This window comes from Peromyscus leucopus, chromosome 1 (genome assembly GCF_004664715.2).
Source record: "Peromyscus leucopus breed LL Stock chromosome 1, UCI_PerLeu_2.1, whole genome shotgun sequence".
NCBI lineage: Eukaryota > Metazoa > Chordata > Mammalia > Rodentia > Cricetidae > Peromyscus > Peromyscus leucopus.
The window spans coordinates 56193161-56219886 of NC_051063.1; the positions used below are offsets into that span (position 1 = coordinate 56193161).

Genomic DNA, 26726 nt, shown 5'->3' on the forward strand with positions numbered 1-26726 from the left:
GCAGAGATTCGCAGAGCAGGAGACCCCCTGAAACACAGCCGCAGTACGATCTCAGAACTCTCATTTCTACGCTGATTGAAACGCATCGGGCGCGTTCTGCGCAGCCGCAGTGGGACGTTCCCGCGCGTGCGCGGGGAGGGCGGGGCTGACCCGGTCCTCGCGCAAGCGCGCGCCGGGCAAAGCATTTGGCGGGTTTTTCCCGGCTCTACTTCTCACCCAGAAGCCAAGCAGTAATTCGGAAGCAAGTTTTCTCTCCGGAAAGAGTTTTCTTTTTGTTGACGTATTTCTCTGTGACCGGGTGGTTGAGCTCTTCTGAGGGCGTGGGCCAGTTGTCTCTCGTGGCGCGTCCGGCATCTTCCCCCAAGGCGAAAGGAGAAGCCTCTGCTGAGCAGACTTGAGCTGAGGTCGGAGCCCGGCCCCTCCCGGGTCACGATGGCTGTGTCCACCCAGCAGCTGGCGGAGGAGCTACAGATCTTCGGCCTGGACTGCGAGGAGGCCCTGATGGGGAAACGTGAGTCCCGAACCGAGGGGGTCCCTTCCGAGTTCCATGTGCTCGTGGGGTACCGCTTGGGTCCTGAGTATACAACCGAGACGCTGTCAGAAGGAGGCATTGGAACCCTTTGCAGCTCACACCTAATCGTCTGTTGCTCTGTGACTTTTCTCATCATAGTTGTTTTTTAAAGGCAAGGTCTTGCTCTGTAGCCCTGGCTCTCCTAGTACTCACTATGTAGACCACTGGGTGGCTCGAACTCACAGGGATCGCCTGCCTCTGCTTCCCGAGTGCTGGGGGAATTAAAGGTGTGCACCACTTTATAATGCCTGGCCCATTATAATTTTAGTGGTCTGTGCAAACAGGAATTCCTCGAGGTGGATCCCTAATACTTTAGCTTTGGAGGAAACTTCAGGGAGCTTTCTGGCTCTCCCTTTATAGATGGAGGGACACAAGGAAGGAGAATTAATTGTCTAAGCTGTGTGCCGACCCCTGTGTCTTGCTCTGGAGTCCAGTGCTTCATCATATGGTCCATAGAGTCCAATGGTGAAGACTTAAATCACACATCTCTCTTGGAAAATGTGAGAATCAGTTTCAGAATAGCGCTGTGTGTACACTTGCCTTAACCACTCATCAACACTTTGAACTTCTAAGTTTAGGATATAAAGCCATAGTGTGAGTGGGCCTGCCTGTTATCCCAGCACTTGGGGGACTGAGGCCAGGAGGACCACAGAGAATTCAAGGCCTGCTAGGGCTAAACATTGAGGTCCTGTCTGCTTTGCTTTTTTTTTTTTTTTTTTAAATGACCGAATCGTTGAAGAAAGGTCTTATTAGCAGGTAGCCATCTTTTTTTTTTTTTTTAAATTTACTTAACTTTATTTTACATACATTGGTGTGAAAGTGTCAGAACCCCTGGAATTAGTGTTACAGACAGTTATGAACTGCCATGTGGGTGCTGGGAATTGAACCCAGGACCTCTGGAAGAACAGCCAGTGCTCTTAACCCCGAGCCATCTCTCCAGCCCCTCTGCTTTACTTTTAAAGGTTAAAAAAAAATAGAAGCAGAATGTAAACACATTAATTCATAATGCATTTCTTTCACGAAGACTGAAATATTCCAAGTCCTTGTGAAGACTTAAAATGAATCTTTTCTTTTTAAAAATGTGTTGAGACAGGGCCTCTTTTTGTAGCCCAGGCTAGCCTCAAACTAGCAGAGATCCACCTGCCTCTGCCTCCCCGAGCGCTGGGATTATTTATTTTTATGTGAATGAGTGTTCCTCTGTGTGTATACAACTGCACTGCATGCATGCATTGCCTTCAGAAGCCAGAAGAGGGAGTCAGCCTCTGGCACTGGAGTTACTGCCGGCTTGTTCACATGCCGTCAGGAGCACGTACTTGTAGCTTCACTGACCCCTGCTCTGGGGTTTCCTTTGGATTTCTTCACCTCCACGTCTCAGCCTTTCAAGGCTCCTTTTCATCTTGATGTGAATGGACAGGGCTCAGCCCAGAACCACTTCCTGCTAGGTATATCCACTCCTGTGGTGACTCACTCAGTCCTCCTTGACCACCCTCAATCTGGTTAGCTTGCCCCAGGCATTCCCTGTCTCCGCCTTCCATACACTGGGGTCACAGACATGCCACCATGCCCCCTGCATTCCTGTCTTCATGCTTGTGTGACAAGCTCTTTACCTGCTGAGGCCTCTCCCTGGCCCCTGGTTGTATTCAAATTGCCGGACTCCTCAGCTCCATGATCCCTTCCCCCAACCTCATTTTGCTACATCCCACCTTTGAGCATCTAAGGTACTATGTGCTTTTTTTTTTTGGTTTTTGGAGACAGGGTTTCTCTGTGTAGCTTTGTGCCTTTCCTGGAACTCACTTGGTAGCCAGGCTGGCCTCGAACTCACAGAGACCCGCCTGGCTCTGCCTCCTGAGTGCTGGGATTAAAGGTGTGCACCACCCCGCCCGGCTCTATGTACTTTCTTGTTCTGGCTTCACCCCAGTAGCAAGCTTCCTGTGATCAAGAACAAAAACTTGTTGGTTTTGTTCGCCGTTTCGTTCCCAGGGCCTGTGACTAAGTGGTGACTGGATAACAGGGATTACTTCACCTCAGTATGAGAGCAAAAGAAGTGAACTGGGGCGGGTGTGTGTGTGTGTGTGTGTGTGTGTGCTGCTGGAGAGGTGGCTCAGCAGTTAAGAGCACTGCTTGTTCTTCCAAAGGTCCTGAGTTCAATTCCCAGCAACTGCATGGTGACACACAACCATCTATAATGAGATGGGTGCCCTCTTTCGGCATGCAGGCAGAACACTGTATACATAATAAATAAGTAAATCTTTAAAAAAGAAAAGAAATGAGCTGGGTCCTCCCTTGCCTGGCTTCTCTCCTACAGTGGCAGAGCTGTGTGTTCTGTACAGACAGACGGAGGAGGGGATGGTAAGTGAGCTTATCGCCTTCTGCACCAGCACAGGGAAAATGCACCTTACTGCAGAGATCCTGAGCTCCTTCGAACACGAGGTGAGAGCAAATGCGAGTTCACGAATGTCGTCCTGCTGTGTGGGGGTGTGCAGTGCATGAAAGGACGCGGGCTCTGGAGTCTGACCTGGACTCCCGCCCCATGTGAGCTTGGTCTTCTGCCTCCTTTCTTCCCTCTTTGCTTCCTTCTATCACAGCGTCTTTCTGTTTCTGTACATTTATTTATGGTGTGTACGCATGGGTCTGCAGACCTGTGCCACAGAGCTTAGGGGACAGCTATGAAATACTGGTTGTTGCCAGATGTGGTGGCGTACACCTTTAATCCCAATACTGTTTGAGGCCAGCCTGGTCTACATAGGGAGTTCCAGGATAGCCAGAGCTACATCGTGTCTTGAAAAGAAAAGGAAAGTTGATTCTCTCCTTCTAAGTGAGTTCTGGGGTTCAAATCCAGGCCATTAGGTGTAGCAGAAAGTGCCTTGGCCCGTTGAGCCCTATCACTGGGCCCCTGCTTACTGTTTTTGAGCCTTGTTTTTTTCTTCCATCAAGTTCTGATAACCTGTGTTTTTAGTGATTGGTAAAAATTAAGTGAGGATCCGGGCGTTGGTGGCGCACTGCCTTTAATCCCAGCACTCGGGAGGCAGAGCCAGGCAGATCTCTGTGAGTTCGAGGCCAGCCTGGGCTACCAAGTGAGCTCCAGGAAAGGCGCAAAGCTACACAGAGAAACCCTGTCTCGAAAAACCAAAAAAAAAAAAAAAAAAAAAATTAAGTGAGGTTGTATGTGAAGCACCTAAAATTGCCTTTCACACTTAAAAGTGGCAGGTGTGAAAGAGAATTATATTAGAATCATGTGTTGTCAGCAGATAGTTACTGGGAAAGCTTTTTAATATTTATTTTTGTTATTATTCTAATATGTGTGTGTGTGTGTGTGTGTAGGTGTGGGTGTAGTGCCTACAGAGGCAAGAGGTGTCGGATCCCCTGGACCTGGAGTTACAGGCGGTGTGATGTGTTAAGCTGCCTGATGTGGGTGCTAGGAATCGAGCTTAGATCTACTGGAAGAGTGGTATGTAGTGCGTGTGCGTGTGTGTGTGTGTGTGTGTGTGTGTGTGTGTGTACACTGATCCTGATCCTACTGTCTCCCAAATGCTAGGATGAGAGGCATGATCCACCATGCGCAGCCTGCCATGTTTTGGTTTGTTTTAGAGACAGTGTCTCACTATGTAGACCAGGCTGGCCTTGAACTCACAGATCCACCTGCTTCTGCCTCCCAGTGTTGGAATTAAAGGTGTGTACTAACATGGTAGTTAACACTTTTCGGAGCAGTTTCTTATCTTTGACTCTGGGGAGGGGGAGACACTGGAAGTGAATCCGGGACCTCTTGCTGCCGGGCAAGTGCCCTGCCACCTGAGCGCTATCCCTAACTTCTCTTTGCTTACGTTTTGAATGCCTGTTATTACTTCAAATGGGAAGTGCCCTCCCTATTATCAGACTATGGAATAATATAATCACGCTCTGCTTCTATTCCATTCCTCAGGTTCTAAACAAGAAAGTATCCAAAGCCTGGCACAGTGCCTCCAAGGACAGCGGGCATGCAGGAGCCAGGGACATTGTTTCCATACAAGAGCTGTATCCTTTGATGCAGAAGGTCTTTGCACTCAGCCATATATATGTATTTTGTAATTCCTCTACAGTTGTATATATAACTTAAAAACAAATTTTAAAAAATTCCCAGCATTCAGTTTTTCAGTTAATCGCATGTAATTGCTCTCCTTGACCCGTGTTTTCAGGATTGAAGCGGAGGAAGAAGAGGAGAGCCTTTTGAACTCTTATACCACACCCTCTAAGGTGAACATGCGGTACCTGGAAATTGTATTCTACAAGTAACATTCTTAAAAACATATCACAGAACTGGGCTCAGTAGTGCACACCTTTAAACCCAGCACTCGGGAGACAGAGGCAGGTAAATCTCTGAGTTCTAGGACAGCCTGGTCTCACCAAAGAAAGTAAGTTCACAACTCTCTATGACTTTCCGTTTTCCTACTAAGGCTCACAGTCTGAATAGTATGTCTGAGACTGACTCCACCTCGGTCCTGTCTCCCATCCTGGTTTTCTTGCTCGTCTTCAGGCATACCAAACATACACTCACCTCGTGGCCTCTTGTGTGTGTGGGGGGAACTAAGCTGTCTAAAGTAGCGGCTTCCTCCCTCTTCCTCTCCTGTATCTATTCTCGCGCTCTCTTTCACGGTGGACTTGAGTGTTGCTCCATTTCACTGCACTGCAGACGCTCTCAGGTCGTGGACGCTGCTCCACCCACTGTTCCTGCCCTCGGGTCTGGCCTGTGATAGCTGCAGCATTAGTGTGTTAGAGGAGTCTGTGTGGAAAGCAGCTAGAGAAAATGTATCCAAACCCCAGAGTCATGTTTACCCTTTGCCTTACTCATTCTTCCTAGTGCGGCAGCATCTCCTGAGAACTAGGAGTGTAGCCCCGGGGTAAATGTTTAGTGTGTACAGAGCCCTGGAGTCCGTTCCCAGCAACCCCCTAAGACTATCTGAGGAAATGATCCAAATCATGGAAAAAGCTATATGTGTGACAAGGTACATCATAACATTATTCATAATCTATCCTGATCTTGGAAATAATAAGTTCTTAAGTTAGAAATTAAAAATAACCTATCATCTAGCAGTAGAGGAGGAGGCATAGAAATTATTCATGAATTCAATCAGATAACAGGACTAAGGGTAAAGATTGTTCCAGTGTAGGAGAATGCATATAGAATTTAAAAATCAGTATGTAAAATGCTGTAAGCTTTATTTATTTATTTTGATTTTTCAAGACAGGGTTTCTCTGTGTAGCTTTGCGCCTTTCCTGGATCTCAGTCTGCAGACCAGGTTGGCCTCAAACTCACAAAGATCCGCCTGCCTCTGCCTCCCAAGTGCTGGGATTAAAGGCTGTGCCACCACCGCCCAGCTGTAAGCTTTATTTTTAAATTAGGATAACTTTTCTTGTTTGTTTGTTTTTCAAGACAGGATTTTACTGTGTAGCCCTACCTGACTAAATAACCCTTCTTGAATATTCTTTAATTGTTTCTTAATATCTTTGAACTAATTATAAATTAAAATAGTTACTCTATTTTGATGTCAGTTTGTTTCTTGAGTTCTTTATATACTTTGGAGATCAGCCCTCTGTCAGATGTGGGGTTGGTGAAGGTCTTTTCCCATTCTGTTGGCTGTCTTTTTGTTTTATTGACCATGTCCTTTGCCCTACAAAAGCTTCTCAGTTTCAAGAGGTCCCATTTATTAATTGTTGCTCTCAGTGTCTGTGCTACTGGTGTTACATTTAGGAAGTAATCTCCTGTGCCAATGCATTCAAGAATACTTCCTACTTTCTCTTCTATCAAGTTCAATGTAACTAGATTTATGTTGAAGTCTTTGATCCACTTGAACTTGAGTTTTGTGCATGGTGACAGATATGGATCTATTTGTAATCTTTTACATGTTGACATCCAGTTATGCCAGCACCATTTGTTGAAGATACTTTCTTTTTTCCATTGTATAGTTTTGGCTTCTTTGTCAAAAATCAGGTGTTCATATGTGTGTGGGTTAATGTCAGGGTCTTCAATTTGAATCCATTGGTCTGTATGTTGGTTTTTATGCCAGTACCAAGCTGTTTTTATTACTACAGCTCTATAGTAAAGCTTAAGGTCAGGGATGGTGATGCTTCCAGAGGTTGCTTTATCGTACAGGATTCTTTTAGCTATCCTGGATTTTTTTGTTTTTCTATATGAAGTTGAGTATTGTTCTTTCCAAGTCTGTGGAGAATTGTGTTGGGATTTTGATGGGGATTGCGTTGAATCTGTAGATTGCTTTTGATAAGATTGCCATTTTTACTATGTTAATCCTACCTATCCATGAACGTGGGAGATCTTTCCATTTTCTGTTATCTTCTTAATTTTCTTTCTTTAGAGACTTAAAGTTCTCATCATACAGGTCCTTCACTTGTTTAGTTAGTGTTACCCCAAGGAATTTTATCCTATTTGTGGCTATTGTAAAGGGTGATGTTTCTCTGGTTTTTTTCTCAGCCCTTTTATCATTTGTGTATAGGAGGGCTACTGACTTTTTTTGAATTGATCTTATATCTTGCCACTTTACTGAAGGAGTTTATCAACTATAGGAGTTCCCTGGTAGAATTTTTGGGGTCCCTTATGTATACTATCATATTGTCTGCAAATAGTGAAAGTTTGACTTTTTCCTTTCCAGTTTATATCCCTTTGATCTCCTTTTGTTGTCTTATTGCTCTAGCTAGAACTTCAAGTACTATATTGAATAAATATGGGGAGAGTGGACAGCCTTGTCTTGTTCCTGATTTTAGTAGAATCGCTTTGAGTTTCTCTCTGTTTAATTTGATGGTGGCTGTTGGCTTGCTGTAAATTGCCTTTATTATATTTAGATATGTTCCTTGTATTCCTGATTTTTCTAAGACCTTTATCATGAAGGGGTGTTGGATTTTGTCAAAGGCTTTTTCAGCATCTATTGAGATGACCATGTGGTTTTGTGTGTGTGTGTGTGTGTGTGTGTGTGTGTGTGTGTGTGTGTGTTGTGTGTTTCAGTTTATGTGTTGTATTACATTGACAGATTTTTGTATGTTGAACCATCCTTGCATCCCTGGATCATGGTGGATAATTTTTTTGATGTGTTCTTGGATTCAGTTTGCTAATGTTTTATTGAGTATTTTTGCATCAATGTTCATGAGGGAGATCGGTCTGTAATTCTCTTTCTATGTTGCACATTTGTGTGGCTTGGGAATCAGAGTAACTGTAGCCTCATAAAAAGAGTTTGGTAATGTTTCTTCTGTTTCTATTATGTGGAACAATTTGAAGTATTGGAATTAGCTCTTCTTTGAAAATCTGGTAGAATTCTGAGCTGAAACCATCTGGTCCTCGGCTTTTTTTTTTTTTTGGTTGGGAGACTCTTAATGATTTTCTATTTCCTTAGGGGTTATTGGTCAATTTAAATATTTTATCTGGTCTTGATTTAACTTTGGTATGTGGTACCTATCCAGAAAATTGTCCATTTCTTTCAGATTTTCCAATTTTGTGGAGTACAGGTTTTTGAATTATGACCTGATGATTCTCTGGATTTTTTTTTTTTTCAAGACAGGGTCTCTCTGTGTAGCTTTGGTGCCTTTTCTGGAACTCATTCCGTAGCTCAGGCTGGACTCAAACTCACAGAGATCCACCTGCCTCAGCCTCCTGAGCACTGGGATTAAAGGTGTGTGCCATCACCGCCCGACTAAAAAATTAACTTTTAAAATCTAGTTTGTAAGCCAGGTGTGGTCCCTCACATCTGTAATTCTAGTACTTGTGAGAAGGAGGCAGGCAGTTCAGGAGTTGAAGGATAGCCTCAGCTACATTGGGTTCAAGACCATTGTAGGCTTTAATACCTGATACCGTCTCAAACAAAAAACAATACAGAGGCTGCGGAGCTGTCTCACTAGTTACAAGATCTTGCTGCTCTTGCAGAGGACCCAAGTTCAATTCTCAGCACCCACATCAGGCAGTTCACAGGTGTGTGTAACTCCAGCTCCAGGGGTTCTGATGCCTCTTCCAACCTCCCTAGGCACCTTTACCTGCATGCACATGCTCACATACACATAAATAAAATAAAATCTTTAAATAAATAAAACCACAAATATTTGAAAGCCTAATTTCCGATATAGCTTCTTAGTTTTTCTTTTTTTGAGTCAGAGTCTTACTCTGTAGCCCAGGCTGACCTGGAAGTTGGAGGACTTTTGTACTGCAGCTTCCCAAAAGCTAGGATTTCAGATATGAGCCATCATGCCTGTCTTAGTGATGGTTCTGAGTCTGTTCTCACCCTGGGTCCTACAGACTCTACCAATAATAGCTTGATGGCATTTCCTTAAATGACCAACAGGAGGAGCCCTTGAGTCAGAAAAGTTTCTGCATATGACCTGGAGCCCTTGGGCTGAACAAGACATTTGTCTTTCCTGTTAACACACCCCATTATCCGAGGCTTTAGGGAATATTAGGGCCTGTGTTTGAGTTTCATCCTTTACTTTGTACTTATTTTTGACTTCTTATTGATGAGCACAGAAAAAAAAAAGAGAGAAGAAATGAAAAACTAAAAAGGGGGGGAAAAAACCCAGATGTGACCATTAGTGAGGTGTTTGCTGACTACTCTCTCCAAGTATGAGCTCAACTACCTTATCTTCCTGGAGTTATTCCAGGCTTTAATTTGGAAAATGTGTGGTAGACTTGGCCAAAGGAAGTGTAACATGGTCCCATCCCTTCTCCAGAGAATGTGTGCGCTCAGGTCAAAGCTATGTATTGCCAAACTCGGGTCTTTTCTAAAAGCAGAAAGCGGTGGTATGGAGATGTGCGTGCAGGTTGACAGGTCAGCTGGGCTGGCCATCCTCTTTGGGGAATGTTTGCATTCTTTTCGTGGCAGCCTTCAGAGTGCAGACAGCGTCCTGGTGGGTGTTGGGTTTCTGTGGAAGGTTTCTGTGACCTCTGCTGGAGATGGCTCCTGAAGACCCTGGCCCTGCCTGTGTCTTCCTGTGCCACTTTGTCCTTACTAAGGCACTGCCGCGGGTCTACACTTCATTAGTGACTGGAAGCCAGAGTGACTGGGATTTCATTTTCATCTTGTTTCTAGGGTCCTCATAAGCGAGCTAGCAGCACCCCAGAAACCCCCCTAACAAAAAGGAGTGTCTGCACTCGTAGCCCACATCAGCTTCTCTCACCATCGAGTTTCTCCCCGAGGTATGTATCGTGATCAGTCCAAGTGCCAAGAAAGCTGCGCCTCTTTCTCTGCTGACAGGGCGAACTGCGAGTAACTTATTAACCGCCAGAGGAGTGGGGCGTCTGCTGGGAGCTGCCTGGGAAGCCTGTGGAAAATTACTGTTTTGTACAGTAATTAAGGAAACTCGCTTTCCACCCACTTCTCTAGGGCTCATTTCCTAGATCGGGACCTGATACCTCCTATTGAAAACAGCCTGGCTATTCAGAAGCCTGGCGCGTCTGGTCAGTCAGAGCAAATAGGCTCCCACCTGCTCCTACTCGTTTGTGTTTACTTGGGTTTCTTTCTGTAACCTGAAGTATTTTTTTAAAGGAAAAGTATGCACCTTTGTTCACAGTATTGCGTAACCAGTTCATCCCGTGCTCAGGTGACAGCTGGCTTCTGAGCATTTTCTCATCACTGAATCTTCTCCTTCAGAGGCTTAATTGAGATTTCCTCATGGCTACCACCACTATACATAAATGTGCAGAGATCATGTGTGACTGAAAATCCATAAATGATAGATCTCCGTTAGAGAAACCCACAGATGAGTGCTTGGCTGAGGAGACGTGTTTATAAGGGTGTTGCATCCGGATGGCGCTCAGGAACAGCATTTCAACCGTTTAGGGAACTGCCAACCTCTGGATCCTTCTAAACCAACCAGAGTGTAGGCTTCTCAGTTCTGTCACTTTAGAGAGTCAGTGACAGGCGGGGACATGGTTCAGCAGTTGAAAGCACTGGCTGCTCTTGCAGAGGACACAGGTTTGGTTCTCAGCCTCCATGTTATGTCTCCACAACCATTCGTAACTCCAGCTCAGGAGTTACAAGCTCTCTGCCTCTGCAGATACCAGGCACATGGATGGTGCACATACATCCACACAGGCAAAATACTCAACACACATAGAATACAGAGAGGCAGTAACTGGAGGCTCTGCGGCCCTTGTCCCGGGGTGGTTATTGGATCCTGAAAGACAGTTTGGTTTCACTGTGGTCCACCTGGTTCAGAGAAATCTCAAAACTGCTTCCCAGAGTCAACTTTCTAGGCGTAAAAGGGCATTTCTGAAACCTGTGAGTGTTCAAATAGTTGTTGCAGAGCTATTGTGGGAGTTAGTCTCTCCAAGCAGGAAGCTCTTTAAATCTGTTTCTCTGGCCATGGCTGTCCCGTGTGAGCATCTGATGGCACTAGAGGGCTGCTGTGACGCATGTCCTTCACAGGCGGAGCCCAGAGAGGCTGGTAACTCCCCTGCCGGATCGTTGTTTTAATGTACACTAAGAAAGCTGACATCAGAAGCTCGTTTTGTAATTTATAAGAGTAGTCTGTAAATTATTTAGGTAGAGGCAGCCCTGGAGATAAAGATAATTAGTTGAGCTCATTTTCTGTAACTTGTCTGGAAAGAAGGGATGTTGGCAACAGTTACAGCCATGACCCTTGTGGAGTGAGTTCCCACAGAGTTTTAGTGTGCTGGGTGTTGCGTGTTTCTAGACCTCTCCGTAGGCAGGGTTCACGGCAGGAGGATTAGAAGCTTCCAAGCAGATCAGCAACATTCTTAGATTTAGCACTCTGGTGAGCCAGTCAGAGTGAACACAGAATTGCCAGTGCAGCCTTGGGTGGGGTAAGGGTGCTTGCTCCCTCTAACTGTTAGTTCATTGCCTCTCCACCTCCACAGAGGCAAGGGAAAGGTTCGTTTATTGTGTTGAACTTTTATTTTAGTGTTACTTGATCTTTGAACTAACTGTACTCTGAGTTTTTTTTTTATTTGTTTTGTTTTTAGAGATAGGATCTTCTGTTCCCTAAGCTGTCCTCAAACTTGGCTGAGGATAGTCTTGCGGTCCCAATCTTGCCTTCACTTTCTGAGTGTTAGGATTGCAGACGTGTGCCACCATGCCTGGTTTCAACTGTGTTGTAGGTTTTTGTATTTGCTCTGCAATATCTGACCCAGTCACTGTTTCAGGCTCAAATGACAGGTTGTAACCATGGATGACTCACAAGAAGGAAGGAAAATAGTTGAAACTTGCCTTTCAGTCAGTTCAGAGTGCATTTTGTTTTGTTTCATTTAGTTCTGATAGAGAAAAAAATAACAAGCTTTTTATATGTTTTTGTCTTTAAATTTCTAAACATTTGTATTCTGGTGTTCCTTGGTGCCTCATTCCCGAAATTCCTGAAAGGTCAGGGTACTCCAGCCCCTCCACGTTGATGAGATCTGTAAGACAGTTTGCTTTTTCTGCAGGCCTCCCAAGCCTCGCCTCGTGTTCCTGTCTCAGGTAGCCACAGGCATAGTAATTCTAATCTGTTCTGCTTCCCATCAGTGCCGCCCCCTCCCAGAAATACAGCTCCAGAACCAATCGAGGAGAAGTGGTCACCACATTCGGCTCAGCACAGGGCGTGTCCTGGTCTGGGAGAGGAGGCTCTGCAAGTGTCAGCCTGAAGGTCATGGGATACCCAGAGCCACTCACAGGCAGCTACAAAGCCATGTTTCAGCAGCTCTCAGATATCCGTGAAGGTAACTGCTTTCTCTGGAAAGTCTGGTGGGTGTAAAGCCCCGCGGACGGACGGACGGACGGACTGAGAGACGTGAAGGAACAAAGCCTGGCTCAGCTGGAGGCCTCAGCATCCAGAGGTTGGCCCATGTCCTTATGGGTGCTCTTTAGGTGAAGGGAAGGACACTGGGTGAAGCTGTGCTTTCCCACGTTGTGTGGTTCACTGCAGGATGTGCACAGCCACCCTAGTGTGGAGCGTGGGCTGCGAAGGAGTTCAGCTCTCGGTGACGAGCACTCAGCTGCTTCCTTGGAAACTCCCAGGTTACCTGGAGTTCCCTGCAGTCTAGTAAGGGTGGGTTTCTTGATGGTGCTCTGGGACTGTGCCGTGAGCCCAGTGGAAAACCAGCTTAGTGATCGTGTCAGAAGATGGACTGAGGCCTGAGGTCAGACTGCACAGGTGTCCATGTTCCTAGATCCTGTGGACTGACTGTGATGCTGGACAGTGTGTTCTGTCTCACTGACAGCACCCTGTCACCTCTGATTGCAGTTCTGACCTGTAAGATAGAGGAGCTTGGCAGCGAACTGAAGGAGCATTACAAGATTGAGGCTTTTACTCCCCTCCTGGAACCAGCACAAGTAAGAGCCACTTAAGAGTTCTCACGAATCACTGCTACTCTCAATTTCTGATGTAGACCAGGCTGGCTTTGAACTGAGAAACCTGCCAGTTCTGCCTCCCAGTTCCTGCCTCCGAGTGCTGGAGTCGGTGAAGAAGTCCTCTTCCACTCACCCGGTGTGCTGGTTCACTGTCAGTCTTGGTTAGCGCTGATAAAATGGGTCCCTCTTAAAAAAAGAGGTGCTCCCTGGCTGGGTCTGTCGCCAGACTTTTCCTCCCTCGTGGACTGGGTCTTATACACAAACTGGTTGAAAGCTCGTTTGCTCCGTGGTGCAGGAGATCGCCTCTGCAGGTAGAAGTGTCTGGGTCTGCAAGGTGAGAACTGTGGGCTGGGATTCTCTCGTTGCCTGAGCGATTCCTCTGGTCTGAGCACTGACGCAGATCAGTGGCTGCCTCTGGCATCTAGAGTTCCATCCTGCTTTAATTCTGGTGTGGGTACTCTCTCTGGAGCATTCCAATCTAAGAGAAGGTGTGTCCTGTACATCCCTTGACTGAATGTGCCTTTGTCCTGTTGCTTCCAGGGGAAGTGACCATACATAAAACTTTGTCCTTAGCCGGCGGTGGTGGCGCACGCCTTTAATCCCAGCACTCGGGAGGCAGAGGCAGGCGGATCTACAAAGCTAGTTCCAGGACAGCCAGGACTGTTACACAGAGAAACCCTGTCTCAGGATAAAAAAAGAAAAGAAAAAAAAACTTTGTCCTATAGGAAGTTTTGGAGAAATTGAAAGGAAGTGTGGGGGCAGGGCTGCACAAGAGGGAAAGATTAGATATTCTCAGTTTGCTCCCAAGAGTGGAAGCTTACACAGGAAGCCACTAGGAGAGATGTCAGTTCCATCCAGGAAGGACTTCCTGGGGAAGTGGTAATGTGATGTCCCACATGGTATCTGGGCACTTGGGAGCCCGAGGCAGGAGGATTGAGAGTTCAAGTTTAGACTGTGTTATGTAGCAAAACCCTGTGGGGAGGCAGGAGCGTGCAGGTACCAAGAGGAACTACAGCATGGCTGAGGATTTGGCCCTGGAGCCAACTTCCGACCTTTGGGTCCAGGCTTCACTGTTGTTTGACCTTAATGAAATTATCCTGTGGCTCTGCCTCTTGTTGCTGGGTGTAGCCATAGCTATCTCACGGTGACCGTGAGGGTTGAATGTTACTACATGTCATCTGAGAGCAGTGTGTGGTAGACTCAGTGATGTGATCTATTAATAGCTGTGGTTTTCCAGAAGTGCTTGTGGGCTGCAGGGCTTGGGGGGATTCCCCCTGGTTGGGAATGCTCACACTCGGGCAGCCTCTCAGAGCACACCTGGTAGGCAGGAGGTGGACTAGACACCCTTGAAGGGTCGTTCCTCTTTCAGTGGTGATGCTGCTGCGATCACCTCCCGGGACGTGCTATTTGGCTTTCACTGTCCCGCCATTGTGCTGCACTCTTTCTTTGGTAGGAGCCTGTCATCCTGCTGGGCCAGATTGGCTGTGACAGCAACGGCAAGCTGAACAGCAAGTCGGTGATTCTCGAGGGAGACCGGGAACACTCCTCGGGCACTCAGATTCCCGTGGATTTATCCGACCTCAAGGAATATTCTCTCTTTCCTGGACAGGTGAGACTGTGGAGCCTTCTGAGATGCAGACCTGAGAGCATGCAGTGAGCAGCTAATTCTTGGTTTCCATCTCTGTTGCCATGAGATTGGGTTGTATAGGTCCACTGTTTTAGGAACTGCTTCTCCTCTCCTTAGCTCTGGGTCCAACTGCCCAGGTCCAGATCCCAGCTCCACCGCATGAGGTGTGTGGCTATGGCTGAGGTACTTGGCCTTCAAAGCCATCGTGTCTTCATCCACAAAACGAAATAAAAATTCTTACCTCATGCGGCTGTTGTGAGAATTAAGTCATCTGTGAAGAGTGTAATTGTAACTGATACAGCCCCCCTCATTTGTTTTCTGGGAAATGCCCTAAGTTTATAATTACCAAAAGCAGTTTATCTCGGACCTCTCATTTATCTCTCCTGGTCAGCAGTCTTGTGTTTCTTGTCTTTCAGGTTGTAATTATGGAAGGATTCAACACCACTGGTAGGAGACTTACTGCCACCAAGCTCTATGAGGTACAGATGGGCCTCTCCAGCACCTCATGTTTGCCCCAGGCTCGGTGTGTGCGGATGTGGTACAAGAGACTGGTCTTTTTCAGTCTCTGGGTGTTTGGTAGTAGTTTTTATTTCTCGGGTTGGAACCCACCTCCAAGCTGTGAGTTAGCAAACTCTTTCCTGCAGAGAGCCAGGCAGCAAATACTAAATGTGTGTCTATATCATTATAGTGCCAGCAGCCGTCGGCCACTCGTAAACAAATGAAATCTTCATTTAAAAAACAGCGGTGGCACACACCTCCCAGCACTCGGGAGGCATAGGCAGGCGGATCTCTGTGAGTTCCAGACCAGCCTGGTCTACAGAGCGAGATCCAGGACAGGCACCAAAACTACACAGAGAATCCCTGTCTCAAAAAAACATCTGTAGTCAGATTTGACCTCAAGCTGTAGCTTACTTATCTCTGCTCGCTACTGTGGTCCTCTAGAGATCAATTTCCACGGAATGCCCGGAGAAGTAGGTGGACTCCCTTCCCTGCCATCCTTGCCCAGCATGCCGATGGTTTAGGCCCCCACTTGCTTGGGACAGCCAAGTGTTTTGGGTTTTCCCGTGGCTCGGTCTCCTAAGTCACGGTGAGCTATTTAGAAAAATGGCGGAATCTGGGCTCTAGCTGTAACTCCGAGAGCAAGGCAGAGACAAGCCCCACTCCCCACTCCTCACAATCCTCCCACTGTGGACCTGCAAGCACTCAGAGCCGTCCATCGCCAAAGCAACGGCGGGGACAGACCGCAGCTGAGCCTTCTTTCTGTTTCAGGGGGTACCGCTGCCATTCTATCAGCCCACCGAAGAGGATGGCGGTAAGTTTTGGTTCAAATTTTTTCCTGCCAACAATGGGGGTGATAGACAAAGTCCCAGACTGTGGTTGCCCAGGCTCAGGGAAACAACAAAAGCTGTGTGGGAGCGCCATGCCAAGCAGTGCGGACACAGCTGATCAGTGGGCTCACAGGCCCTCTCTTCACGAGTCACTAGTGGGTCTGAACTTGAGCGCTGATAGTGGTGTCATCTGGGCTCTGGGGATAACAAACTGAACACCTGTAATCCGGGCTACTGCTTAACAGGCATGGGAAGGATACTTGAAAAGGGAAATGATACACACATTATAACTCAACTGGGTGTCCCAAATGGAATCCTGGAGGAGAAAGGGACGCTGTTGGAAAAACCTAGCTTAGTCAGCAGTTAACATACTGTTAATTCCAGCAAATGTGCTGTGTTGTAGGAAATGTTAATGTTAGAGGGCTCTGGGAAAAGACAGAATTCTGTGCCCTCTTTGCAAGTTTGTGCAACTCTATAGTCATTCCACAATAAGGGTGTGATTGTAAAAAAGTTTCTGGCTAGGTGTGCTGATGCACGCCTTTAATCCCAGCACCTGAGAGGCAGAAACAGGTGGATCTCTGCGTTCAGGTCTAGCTTAGTCTACATAGGGAGTTCCAGGCCAGCCAAGGCTACCTAGTAAGACACTGTATTTTTGAAAAAGAAGAAGAGCTGGGCAGTGGTGATGCACGCCTTTAGTCCCAGCATTCAAGAGGCAGAGGCAGGCAGATCTCTGAGTTTGAAGACAGCCAGGGCTACACAGAGAAACCTTGTCTGGGGGGGAGGAGGGAGGGAGGAAAAGAATTGAACAAGTAACCTGGATGGAGAAAAAGCAAGATAATAAAAATTATATGTGTATTTTGTTTTTGTTTTTAAGTTAGCAAACTTTGTTTCAAAATACCCATGAGCTGGGCTGGAGGTCTTGCTGGGTAGATAACACCTGTATAGCGTATGTGAGGCTCTGAGTCTAATCCCCTGCTGTCACAAATGAGAAAGAGGACAGGTACTGCAGAGATGGCTTAGTGGTTAAGAGCACAGGCTGCTCTTCCAGAAGCCTGAGTTCAATTCCTAGCACCCACGTGGTGGCTCACAACCATCTGATCCCCTGTTCTGTCTGATACCCTCTTCTGTCATGCAGGTATACATATAAATAGAGCAAATAAGTCTTTTTTAAAGAAAGGGGGGGGAGTATTTCTAAGTATTTTGTAAGTGAAGTAGAACAAACACCAGTAAAGATTTTCAATAAATGCCAACGCTGGCATACTGCCAGTACCCCACCCACACATGGATGGCGTGTGAAGTCATTCTTAGACATGACCTGGAATCAGCTCATGCCATTGTACACAGTCTCAGAAACTATCTGTGCAGGGGACAAAGGTAGATTCTTCCTGGTCTCAGTCCTGTGGTAGACTGAATATCGCTTCCATGATCCCACAGGGCTGTGAATATGTTACTTTATATGGTCTGGGTGATGTAGTAGTGTGTACTGTTAGTCTTAGTACTTAGGAGGCAGAGGCAGGCAGATCTTTGTAAGTTCAAGTCAAGCCCGCTCTACATAGTGAGTCTTGAATGGGATTATACATGTGGACTGAGTGCAGTCACATGGGTTCTTATGAACATGGTCATGGAATAGAAACTTTAGGCCGCTGACTTTAAAGATAGCGCACAGATAGCCTCCAGATGTTTCACAGCCATGCTGACAACTTGACTTCTGGACTTACAGTGTCCAAAAACGTAAGATAGTAAATTGCATTAGCTACCAAGCTTGGTACTACAAAATAATTTTTTATTTTATTTATTGTTTTAAAATTTGTTTCTGTTTGTTTGTTTTTAATGTGTGTTGCGTATAGCTATGTTCACTTGTGGGTACAGGTAACTATGGAGGCCAGAAGAGGATGTTGGGTCCCCGGGTCAACAGTTATAGACAGTTGTGAGCTGCCTGATGTGGGTGCTGGGAACCAAACTTGGGTCCCCAGGACCAGCAGTAAGCACTCTGAGCCATCTCTCCAATCCCTGAAATAATTTCTTACAGAACCGATAGGAAGGTAATGCTACGTATTAGAAAATTTGAGGAATTTTGGAGGCATGTTGTATAAGCCTCACAAACTAGCTCAGACTGACTTTAAAAACCCAAATTCAGATAGTTCTGTCTGGACAGGGCTAGAAACCCAAGGTTAGGGTGGGGCACAAACCTAGCAGCTTCAGTGTCCAGGTAGCACAAGAACCCGCAGGGTCCTCTAGTGTCTGGGCCTCCAACAGAACCTGCCCTTCCGGGCCTCGATTCCCCCACATTCTCCCACCACACCGACCCCCAGATGGCCCCTAACTTCTGCAGTGTGAGCACATGTCACTTGGATGAATTCTTTCCTGTCTTTCTGCTCATGTTGCCCAGGTGCACTCCATGGCTCCAGCTCCTCACTGCCTGTGTTCTTTACTTGGTTCGATGTTCTTGGGGGAGGGATGAGGTCCTCGCCTGGAATCCCCAGACTTGCACTCGTGGGACTTGCTGTGACAAATCCTGTGGCATTCTCCTTCAATGGCCCTTCGTTCTCCCTCTACCCAATATCAGCTCTCCTCTTCCTCATGACCTTGCAATGCCTTCTGTCTCAGATTGTGAGCAAACTATGGTTTTAGTTGCCTGTGGGCCTTATACCACCTCTGACAGCATCACATACGACCCCTTGCTTGATCTGATCGCCATCATCAACCATGACCGGCCTGATGTCTGCATCCTGGTAGGTCCCCGGGATAGTAATGTGCAGGGAGGTTGTGGGGTGGGAACAAAATCAGCCTTAGCAAGGGGTTTTAATGCTATTCTGAGTTTTTATTTTTATTTTTTTCCTGGAGCTGAGGACTGAACCCAGGGCCTTGCACTTGCTAGGCAAGCGCTCTACCACTGAGCTAAATCCCCAACCCTATTCTGAGTTTTTAGGAAACATCGATCTGTCTCCTTTTACAAAGATTTTGTTTTGTTTTTAAATCTTTCCTTGTTTTTGATTTTGTGAGACAATGTCTCACTGTGTAGACAAGGCTGGCCTGGAACTCACTATGTAGACCAGGCTGGCCTCAAACTCACAGAGCTCTGCCTGCCTCTGCCTCCCAAGTGCTGGGATTTTTTTAATTCTCAATCTACACCTCTGGAGGTGTACACATACTCCACAGCCATCACTAAGTCCTGAGGCCAGCAGTATTGTCTTCCTTTCCTGATTTTACAGCATTCTTGCTCTGTCCTGGTACCGTAGTCCTAAACTAATCTCTTTTTATGGCCGAGATACTACTGTTAACATGGTGGTTTGTTGTTCTTACTAGGTGTAAAAAAACAGAAAAGAGCCCAGTGTCATTTGGGGCAACCACGGGGGGTTATAGGGCCCTGGGAAGTCCCCTGAGGGAACAGGACTCAGATGTTCCACAGCCCATCTGCTACCTCCCCAGGCTCTCCAGGCAACCTGGGAGGGACAGGTGGACCCGGGCAGGGAACTGCTTTTAGACAGTTTGTCTAAAAGCCTTTCCAGACACGGAAGGTTCTGATTTGTTCTTTGGGGGCTTCTGTTTCCCCACCTCCGCTCATTTGCAGTTTGGACCCTTCCTGGATGCTAAACACGAGCAGGTGGAGGTGAGTGCCTGGGGAGGGGAGGGAGAAGAGGGGAGGGCTGGGTGCCTGCACTCACCTAGACACTCTCCTCTTCTGGAGTTTATCTGTATCTGCAGCAGGCTTACATCAACCCTGTGGATAACGAGGAAAACATTGTCAAACATTGTCGCTGGCTGTGTCCCATAAACACCTTGAATCTGAAGGCTCTGTTCCACTAGCACACAAGACCATCTGGAAGCCAGGGAGGGAACTGGAAATAGGTGGTTCCTTTGTCTACCCCAACTCACTGCTCAGGCGCAAAAACAGTAACACAAGCAGATGGGCTTCGGCCGTGGGTCTGCTGTCTGGTCTCAAAGTTGCCTATGAGACTGGGATAGTAGCTACTTCACTAAAGAGGCAGATACTATGAAATCCTTTATGTGGCCACAAACTGGCATCATGTCATGAGTCCCTCTGATAATGAATCAAGGTTCTTCCGAGGATCTTGGTCGAGGGCCTGGGTCTCCTGTCCCTTGTTGGAAGGTGTTTCACCTCCATAAACAGGATTTCAAGGCCGTCTTCATCCTAGACTTTGAGTGTGCGTGCAAGAGGATTGTTATGTGGCGAGGGAACTTTGCAGCTTCACCCTCCCGAGTGCTGGGGTTGCAGAGCCCCCGTGCCTGGCTCTCTTCGTTCTCACGTCACGTCACGTCGGTCATGTCCCTCGGCCCTCCTCTGAGTCAGCTCCTTTCCTCTCTTGCAGAACTATCAGCTGACGAGCCCGTTTGAAGACGTTTTCAAGCAGTGCCTGAGAACAGTCATCGAGGGAACGAGAAGGTCAGTGTTCCAGATGCGGGGCAGACCTGGAGCCTTCTAGGTTCTTCCAGGGCATGCCGGTAGGAAATCGAAGCTGCTTAGGCCACTTGTGTTCCCGTCCTTTCTGTCCTTTTGGACTTAGAGATGAGATAGAACCCTTGACCTTCAGCCTCAGTGGGTACACAGGCATCTCTGTAAGTCAGATACACAAACAACACACACTCTTAGTCGTCCTCAGTTCTTTCTCTTTACTTCCTTTTCTCACTTCCCCTTGCGTAAACTGTTACTCCATGGGAATATTCCCAGGGTGGTTTGGGGAAGCATTTGATTGGCAGTGAAATTCTGAGAGGCCCCAAGCCTCTTGTTGCGTGAAGGGAATGTTTTGGGGTAAGCCCAACTTCCTTCCCTGAGTCAGTGCTTCCCCATCGTGGCGGGTGGCTGCCAGGGGCTAGAGTGATGGGCGGAAGAGGGTGGGTCCTGAGTCCTCAGCCTAGCTGGACAGTGTGTGAGGGCCTCGTGGTTCCAGGAAGAGTTCAGAGCTAGACAAAGCATCAGGAAGCCGACCCTCCACTCCTGTCCTTTTTGTTGGGCAGGTCAGAAAGAGGAGGCTGTGGTGGGCAGTCTCCTGGGATCTGCTGCTTGTTGCTGAACCCACAATAAACAACCGTTCCTGAGGCTGAGATTTAAAACAAAGCTGTAACAACCGTGGTTTTTAAAGGTCTTCCTTCCGCCTTCCGTCCTGAGAACAGATCCCAGGTTGATTAGCTGTAATACAACCTTGTGCTGGCATCAGGCCTGGAGCCGGGAGACTTGAGCCCTCCAAGGCTTCCTTACCTTCCCTTCTCAAGTGGGGGTTACAGATACCTTCCCTCTCCCCAGATCTGTTAGGGCCCCAGCTGAGTTCCCGAAACCAGGGGAGTGCTGAGGTCCTCGGAGATAAACCCCTAGTCTCCCAAAGCAGGGGCAGGCACTGGGGTGGCACCCAGCACTGGCTGGTGCTTCAGACGTGAGGTTGGGCTCTGAGTTTTGGGTTCCTCGTCCCGCGTGCTATTGATAGCAGTGACACAACAAAGAATAGACCGAGCATTGTTACCCAGGGAGCCAGTACCCAGCACCACCAGGCACTTTCATCTGTGGCTAGTGTGAGCTGCAAAGCAGGGGCGCGGCCCCACCCTGCCAGATCTGCATATAAATGGTGCTAGGTCAGAAATGCAGAAATGCAGAGCGCCACACAGAACTTAGCAGATGTCAGCGAGCTCCCTTGTAGCTGCAGAATGCCCTGATGCTCCCCTCTGCTCAAGAGACGGCAGTGAGACCCTCCCACCATATGATGCATGAAGTTGTGCAACACTGCACATAGTTGGAATTTCTCCCCGGCCCCTCCCCCTAGAGCCAGCTCCAAGCCATGAGCGGAGGCTGTTTCCTCCTTAACCATTGCCTCCTGCAGCCGCTCCTGAACAGCAGCCTCGTCCCATGAGGACTAACAGCTTCACCTCAGTCCTTTGTACCTTAAAGACTTTCACTCCTGGAGACCTGGAGCATAGGTTGTTCCTTTCAGTTCACTCCCTGGCTTGTTCACCAGACTCTAGCACTCACTTGGACAATGGCAGGGAACTTGATTGTGAATAATGTGCAAAGTACCTTTCCCAAGGTTATGGTGATCTATTACAGCGGACAGTCCTCAGTATCTGATGACATGTCCAAAGTCCCTATGTAGGGATGGAGAGATGGCTCAGCAGTTAAGAGTTACTGCTATAGCTGGGTAGTGGTGGCTCAGGCCTTTAACCCCAGCACTCAGGAGGCGGAAGCAGGCAGATCTCTGAGTTCGAGGCCAGCCTGGTCTACAGAGTGAGTTCCAGAACAGCCAGGGCTGTTACACAAAGAAACCTTGTCTCTAAAAACCAAAAAAAAAAGGAAGAGAAAAAGAAGTATAGGTGCTCTTACAGGGGCTGGTGTTTGGCTCCCAGCACCCACACCAAGCTGCTTACAACCACCTCTGACCCCTGCTCTGGGGATCTAGACCTGTCCACGGTTTCAGCACGAGACGGAAGGGTGCAGGTGGGAGCTTCGGCTGTCCCAGGCATGCCCTCACAGCAACAGTTTGGCCTCTTGGTTCACAGTGGCCCCTCTGTCAAGGATGGGCAGGGGAACAAAGACAAGGCTTTCCCTTTTCTCTCTTGGGGGGCTTCGGAAACAGCTGGCCCTGGGGCCACTCCGTGTTGTAACCCTAGAGACTCTCTGTCCCCATCAGAGGAACTGCTGCCTCTGCTGCTGCCCTGGGGTAGTTCCTGATGTGAGTGGGAGGTGGGTGTCTCTCCGACAGTCTCTGTCGTCAGTGTCCAGTAGACCTGGCCTAGCCTTTGCTGCCTGAAAGGTTCGGTTTGATCTTCAAAGTGTGAGGCCGACCTTGGGGTCTGACCAGTTGGCCTCACTCTCCCTGGCTTCGCTTGCTTCACCCAAGCCATGTGTCCTGAGAACTTATTGTCCGCAAGCTATCTGTGTCCTGTAGAGTGGAGTAAAACCTAAGTTTAAGTCCTGAGACTCCCCTTAAATAACCTCACTCTGTAGTCCAGGCTAGCCTCAAACTCATAACACCCCTCTCCGGCCTCCCGAGCCTTTCATGCCCAGCTCTAGATCTCAGTTTCCTCGCTTTTCCCACCAGACAAGAGTTCCCCTCTGTAGTGGGACGCCACACAAAGCAAGAGACTGTGTGTCCTGAGCTGTGTGCATCAGATCCAGCTGGACGTGTGGAAGTGACAGCCTTTCCCTCGCAGGGTCCCGGGAGACTGGAGTGGAATGGCATCCGAGTCTCCCCGGAGGACTGCTCATGGAGGGCATGCTTACACCCTGAGCCTGGGGCCGCTCTGCTCACTCACCTCTTGTCCCTCCTGTGCTTGTGTTTTGACAAAGCAGCTCCGGCTCCCACCTTGTCTTTGTCCCGTCTCTGAGGGACGTGCATCATGAACCCGTGTACCCGCAGCCACCCTTTACCTTCCCTGAGCTGCCTCGGGAGGACAAAAAGGTACCAGTGCCCCGTCTGGCCAGTGACAGCGGGTGGGGTGAAGACAGCCCTGTGGGTGAGGGCAGAAGTCCCTCGGGAGCCTGACTTCTGATTCCCAGCAGGTCACAGACTGCTGCGCGTGGGTTGGTCCTTCTCAGTGGTCTCTGTCCCTTCTCGGCTCTGGTGGGGAGGAACTCTCTAGCTGTCGTATGCAGATGTTCAAGTGGGCGCCTTCTCATTTCAGCGAGTGCAGTTTGTGTCCGAGCCCTGCAGCCTCTCCATAAATGGAGTGATGTTTGGCTTGACGTCCACGGACCTGCTGTTCCACATCGGGGCTGAGGAGATCTGTAGGTGAGACACATTCCACGTCAACAGCAGACAGCTGGCTCCTTGCATCCTGGCCCTGCCATCGCCAAGACACTGCCCCCCGCCCCCATCATGCTACTGGACAGTCTTGAGAAGGGGTCGTGAGAGCCACACTGTACAGACTCGGGCCTTCCCTTGTCTGCTAGCGGCAGCAGTCAGACCAACGTAGTCGTTGCTGTCACCAGTCGGCCGTGTCTGAGACCCCAGAGAGCCCAGTCTGCGTGTCTGCACGAAACGGCCGGCAGCGAAATTCCTATTTTTGGCCCTAATCCCTTTCGCTTTACCTTCCCATTTTGTGACCCGAGTGCTCGAGTGCCCTCCTCTGCAGATTCACCAGGGATTTATCAGACGGTGAACGTGGGGCCCTCGGAGAGCCGGACGCTGCCGGACCTGGCATCTAGGCTAGGCGGTTGGTTCTTCTGCCAGACCTTCCTTGCCAGGAGAGGGACCACCGGGGAGTTCAGTTGGGTGTATGCTTTGGCTGGGGTGTGATACGTAGGGTTGCCCGGCTGTGTGTGGCTTCATGGTGCAGAGGTCGTGTCCTCTTGTGCAAGATGGTGCCGGCTTCAGCGCCGAGGCCTCCCAAATCCTGATTCCTAGGACTCCTCTTCCCTCTAGGCCTCGTGCCCTGCTGCCCGTCCTGGGAAAGGACGTTGTCGTCCTGTGGTCTAGCCGGCTCGAGTCCTCAGGTCCTCCCTAAAGAGGACTGACGGAGGAAACCGGTTCTGCTTCCTTTCTAGCCCTTCTGGGACTTCAGACCGATTCAGCCGAATCCTCAAGCATATCCTGACGCAGAGAAGGTGAGCGTGCTGGCCAACCCCCTGCGTCACCGGGTCAGACCCGCTTCACAGCCACCAGGAAATTTTACCCTGTGGCGACAAAACTGGGTTCTGTCCCCTCAAACAGGCAGTGGGAGCCTCCCCGGGTTCCTGAATTGGCTGCTACTAGACTTTCTTTCATCTCTGCAGCTACTACCCACTCTACCCGCCCCATGAGGACATGGCCATAGACTACGAGAACTTCTATACCTATGCCCAGCTACTCTTCACCCCTGACGTCTTCATCGTGCCGTCAGAGCTGCGGTACTTCGTGAAGGTAGGTTTGAACTGGCTTTTTGCCAGAGACATCAGAACCTGACTTTTCCTTCCAGATTACCAGGCACTCTCTCTCCCTGGGTCTACTGAATAGAACAGTGTCTGCTTGGGGCCAGCACAAGGGTTGGTTGTTGGGTGGGGGGTGTCCGTGCGTGGAATGAAGCAGGAGCAAGCAGCGTGTGCCCACCTGAGTAGAGCCCGTGTGTCGAAGAGTGAGGACTTCAGGCCATGTCACGGTGATGTGGGGACATGCTGCCTGTCTGCCTGCCTTCCCCTGAATTCTGATCTGACCTCCCTGTGGGCTCAGCCAGCAGTACCTTGAAGAAGCTCTTGATCTGATCTGATCTGCACGCTCAGCCGCCTCAGGCTTGAGTCCCTCCCAGGGCGTCCACCACACCAGTTGTTTTTTTTAAGCTGGGTCCAGTCCAGTCTTAAGCAGTGGTTTTTCTGCTTTTCGAGGAAGGGAGCATTTGAGGCAGGGTCTCTACAGCCCAGGATGTCCTGAGCTCTCTCTCACTCGCCCCGCCTCAGCCTCCTGAGTGCTGAGAACAGTGTGTGGCACCCACTCAACCCCTAAGTGTCTTCTTCATGCAGAAAAACCAGAAACCATTGGGATCCGCTTCGTCCGAAGGATAGGAGCTGCTTGTCCCGGCAGGCTGCTGCGTTCTTTATCTGCCCTGGAGAGTCTAGTTACTAGTGAACGTATCTGCCTGGGTGGTTGCCTTTGCTTCTGCTTTCTAAAACTCAGGATGAGATTCTGACGATGTCACACCCAGTGCCCTTTCTTTCCAGGACATCCTTGGCTGTGTCTGTATAAATCCTGGGCGGCTCACCAAAGGACAGGTGGGTGGCACCTTCGGCCGCCTCTACCTCAGGAGACAGCCCAGGGCCGTGGACAGTAAGGGCAGGCCGGGCCTGAGTGTGGCCGCGCAGGTGGTCAGAATCTGAGTCTTGAGCCTCAGTCATGTGGCCTCCCCGACACCAGGAGCCCAGGTCTGACCCTCTGATGACCAGACTGTTGAAGCACCTGACAGGGATCTGTTGGTGACAAGGAGCGGACCAGGACTGCGGGCCTGGGGTCCTGTGCAGCTGGGCCTTGATCTGAGTCGTGCCTCTCGCCTCTCCCTTCTTCACATAGAAGTCTATGGAGACAGCCTGCCCAGAAAGGCAGGAAAACCTCAGGGTTTTCTGTGTGAATCGGACACAGCGTTTAGAAAAATAAATATAAATTTTTAGTAAAACTGATTTTAATCTATCTTCCCCTTTCTTTTTTTTGTTTTTCTTCCTGAGTAGTGTTCTAGGAATGTTGTCTATTTGACCTATGTCCAGAGAAGGCAGAGCTTTGGTCACACTGGGCCCTGTCCAGCCCCTTGGAACTCTCCCAGCCCTACCCTGCATCCTCCCAGTCCCCAGACTAGAGCTGCTGAGGAAGAAGCTGGGCTCTGGCTTCGGAACTGGGCTGCAGAGCAAGCAGCTGGCAGCCTGCCCGGCTCTCTCTGCCTGTGCTTCGTCTCATATACCGCGTCTCACACGCATGCTGGCCCAGCCCCTCCTCTCCCTCTGGAGGAGGCAGCCTTGGCGAGCCCTTCCATAGCTGTAGTCTCCGGCCAGTTGTCTCTGCAGGTCCAGCAGGAGCTCGCACTTGCCTGTAGCCCAGAGCTCTCAGACAAGGTCGGGGGTCCCAGGACATCCCCATGCCGGTATGTTCTGGCATCTGAGGAAGGACTGCAGAGTTAAATCTGGCACCCGTTTCTGCCCCATATAAGCAGGCTGTCCTGCCTTGCGAGCCAAAGACAAGGAAACCCCATGCTGCCGGGGCCTAGGAAGTGTGAGGAGTAGCAGCTTTGACTGACGGAAATAGGGGACCTCACAGAGCCAGCCTGTGCTCCTCACCTCTGGAGGAGGAGGCATCGGGGAAACAGGTCGCCTACCACGAGAACTGCTTCCTTTCTCCTTTTGTCAAAGTGCTTGGGAGGCTGGTTTTAATCCCAGCACTCGGGAGGCAGAGGCAGGTGGATCTCTCTGAGTTTGAGGCCAGCCTGGT

At 48.9% G+C, this 26726-nt stretch overlaps 1 protein-coding gene across 1 annotated transcript; it reads left to right on the forward strand.

The window, feature by feature from the left end:
- The first annotated feature begins 151 nt into the window (after nt 1–151).
- On the forward strand, nt 152–25938 carry Pola2 (DNA polymerase alpha 2, accessory subunit). Its single transcript, XM_028855940.2, has 18 exons — nt 152–511; nt 2877–3001; nt 4491–4582; nt 4744–4801; nt 9628–9734; nt 12058–12251; nt 12776–12864; nt 14336–14491; nt 14926–14988; nt 15779–15821; nt 18445–18569; nt 19409–19447; nt 20169–20242; nt 23135–23243; nt 23467–23573; nt 24329–24388; nt 24557–24683; nt 25475–25938. The coding sequence occupies exons 1-18, from the start codon at nt 433–435 to the stop codon at nt 25628–25630; spliced, it is 1803 nt and encodes a 600-aa protein (XP_028711773.1). The 5' UTR covers nt 152–432; the 3' UTR covers nt 25631–25938.
- The last annotated feature ends 788 nt before the right edge of the window (nt 25939–26726 follow it).

Bases quoted from the DNA above. Each gene is read 5' to 3' on its own strand.
- Pola2 (XM_028855940.2), top strand. From the start codon at position 433: ATGGCTGTGTCCACCCAGCAGCTGGCGGAGGAGCTACAGATCTTCGGC. The intron at 4,802-9,627 runs GTGAACATGCGG...TCTTGTTTCTAG, and splicing joins CTTATACCACACCCTCTAAG to GGTCCTCATAAGCGAGCTAG. The intron at 12,865-14,335 runs GTAAGAGCCACT...TTTCTTTGGTAG, and splicing joins CCCTCCTGGAACCAGCACAA to GAGCCTGTCATCCTGCTGGG.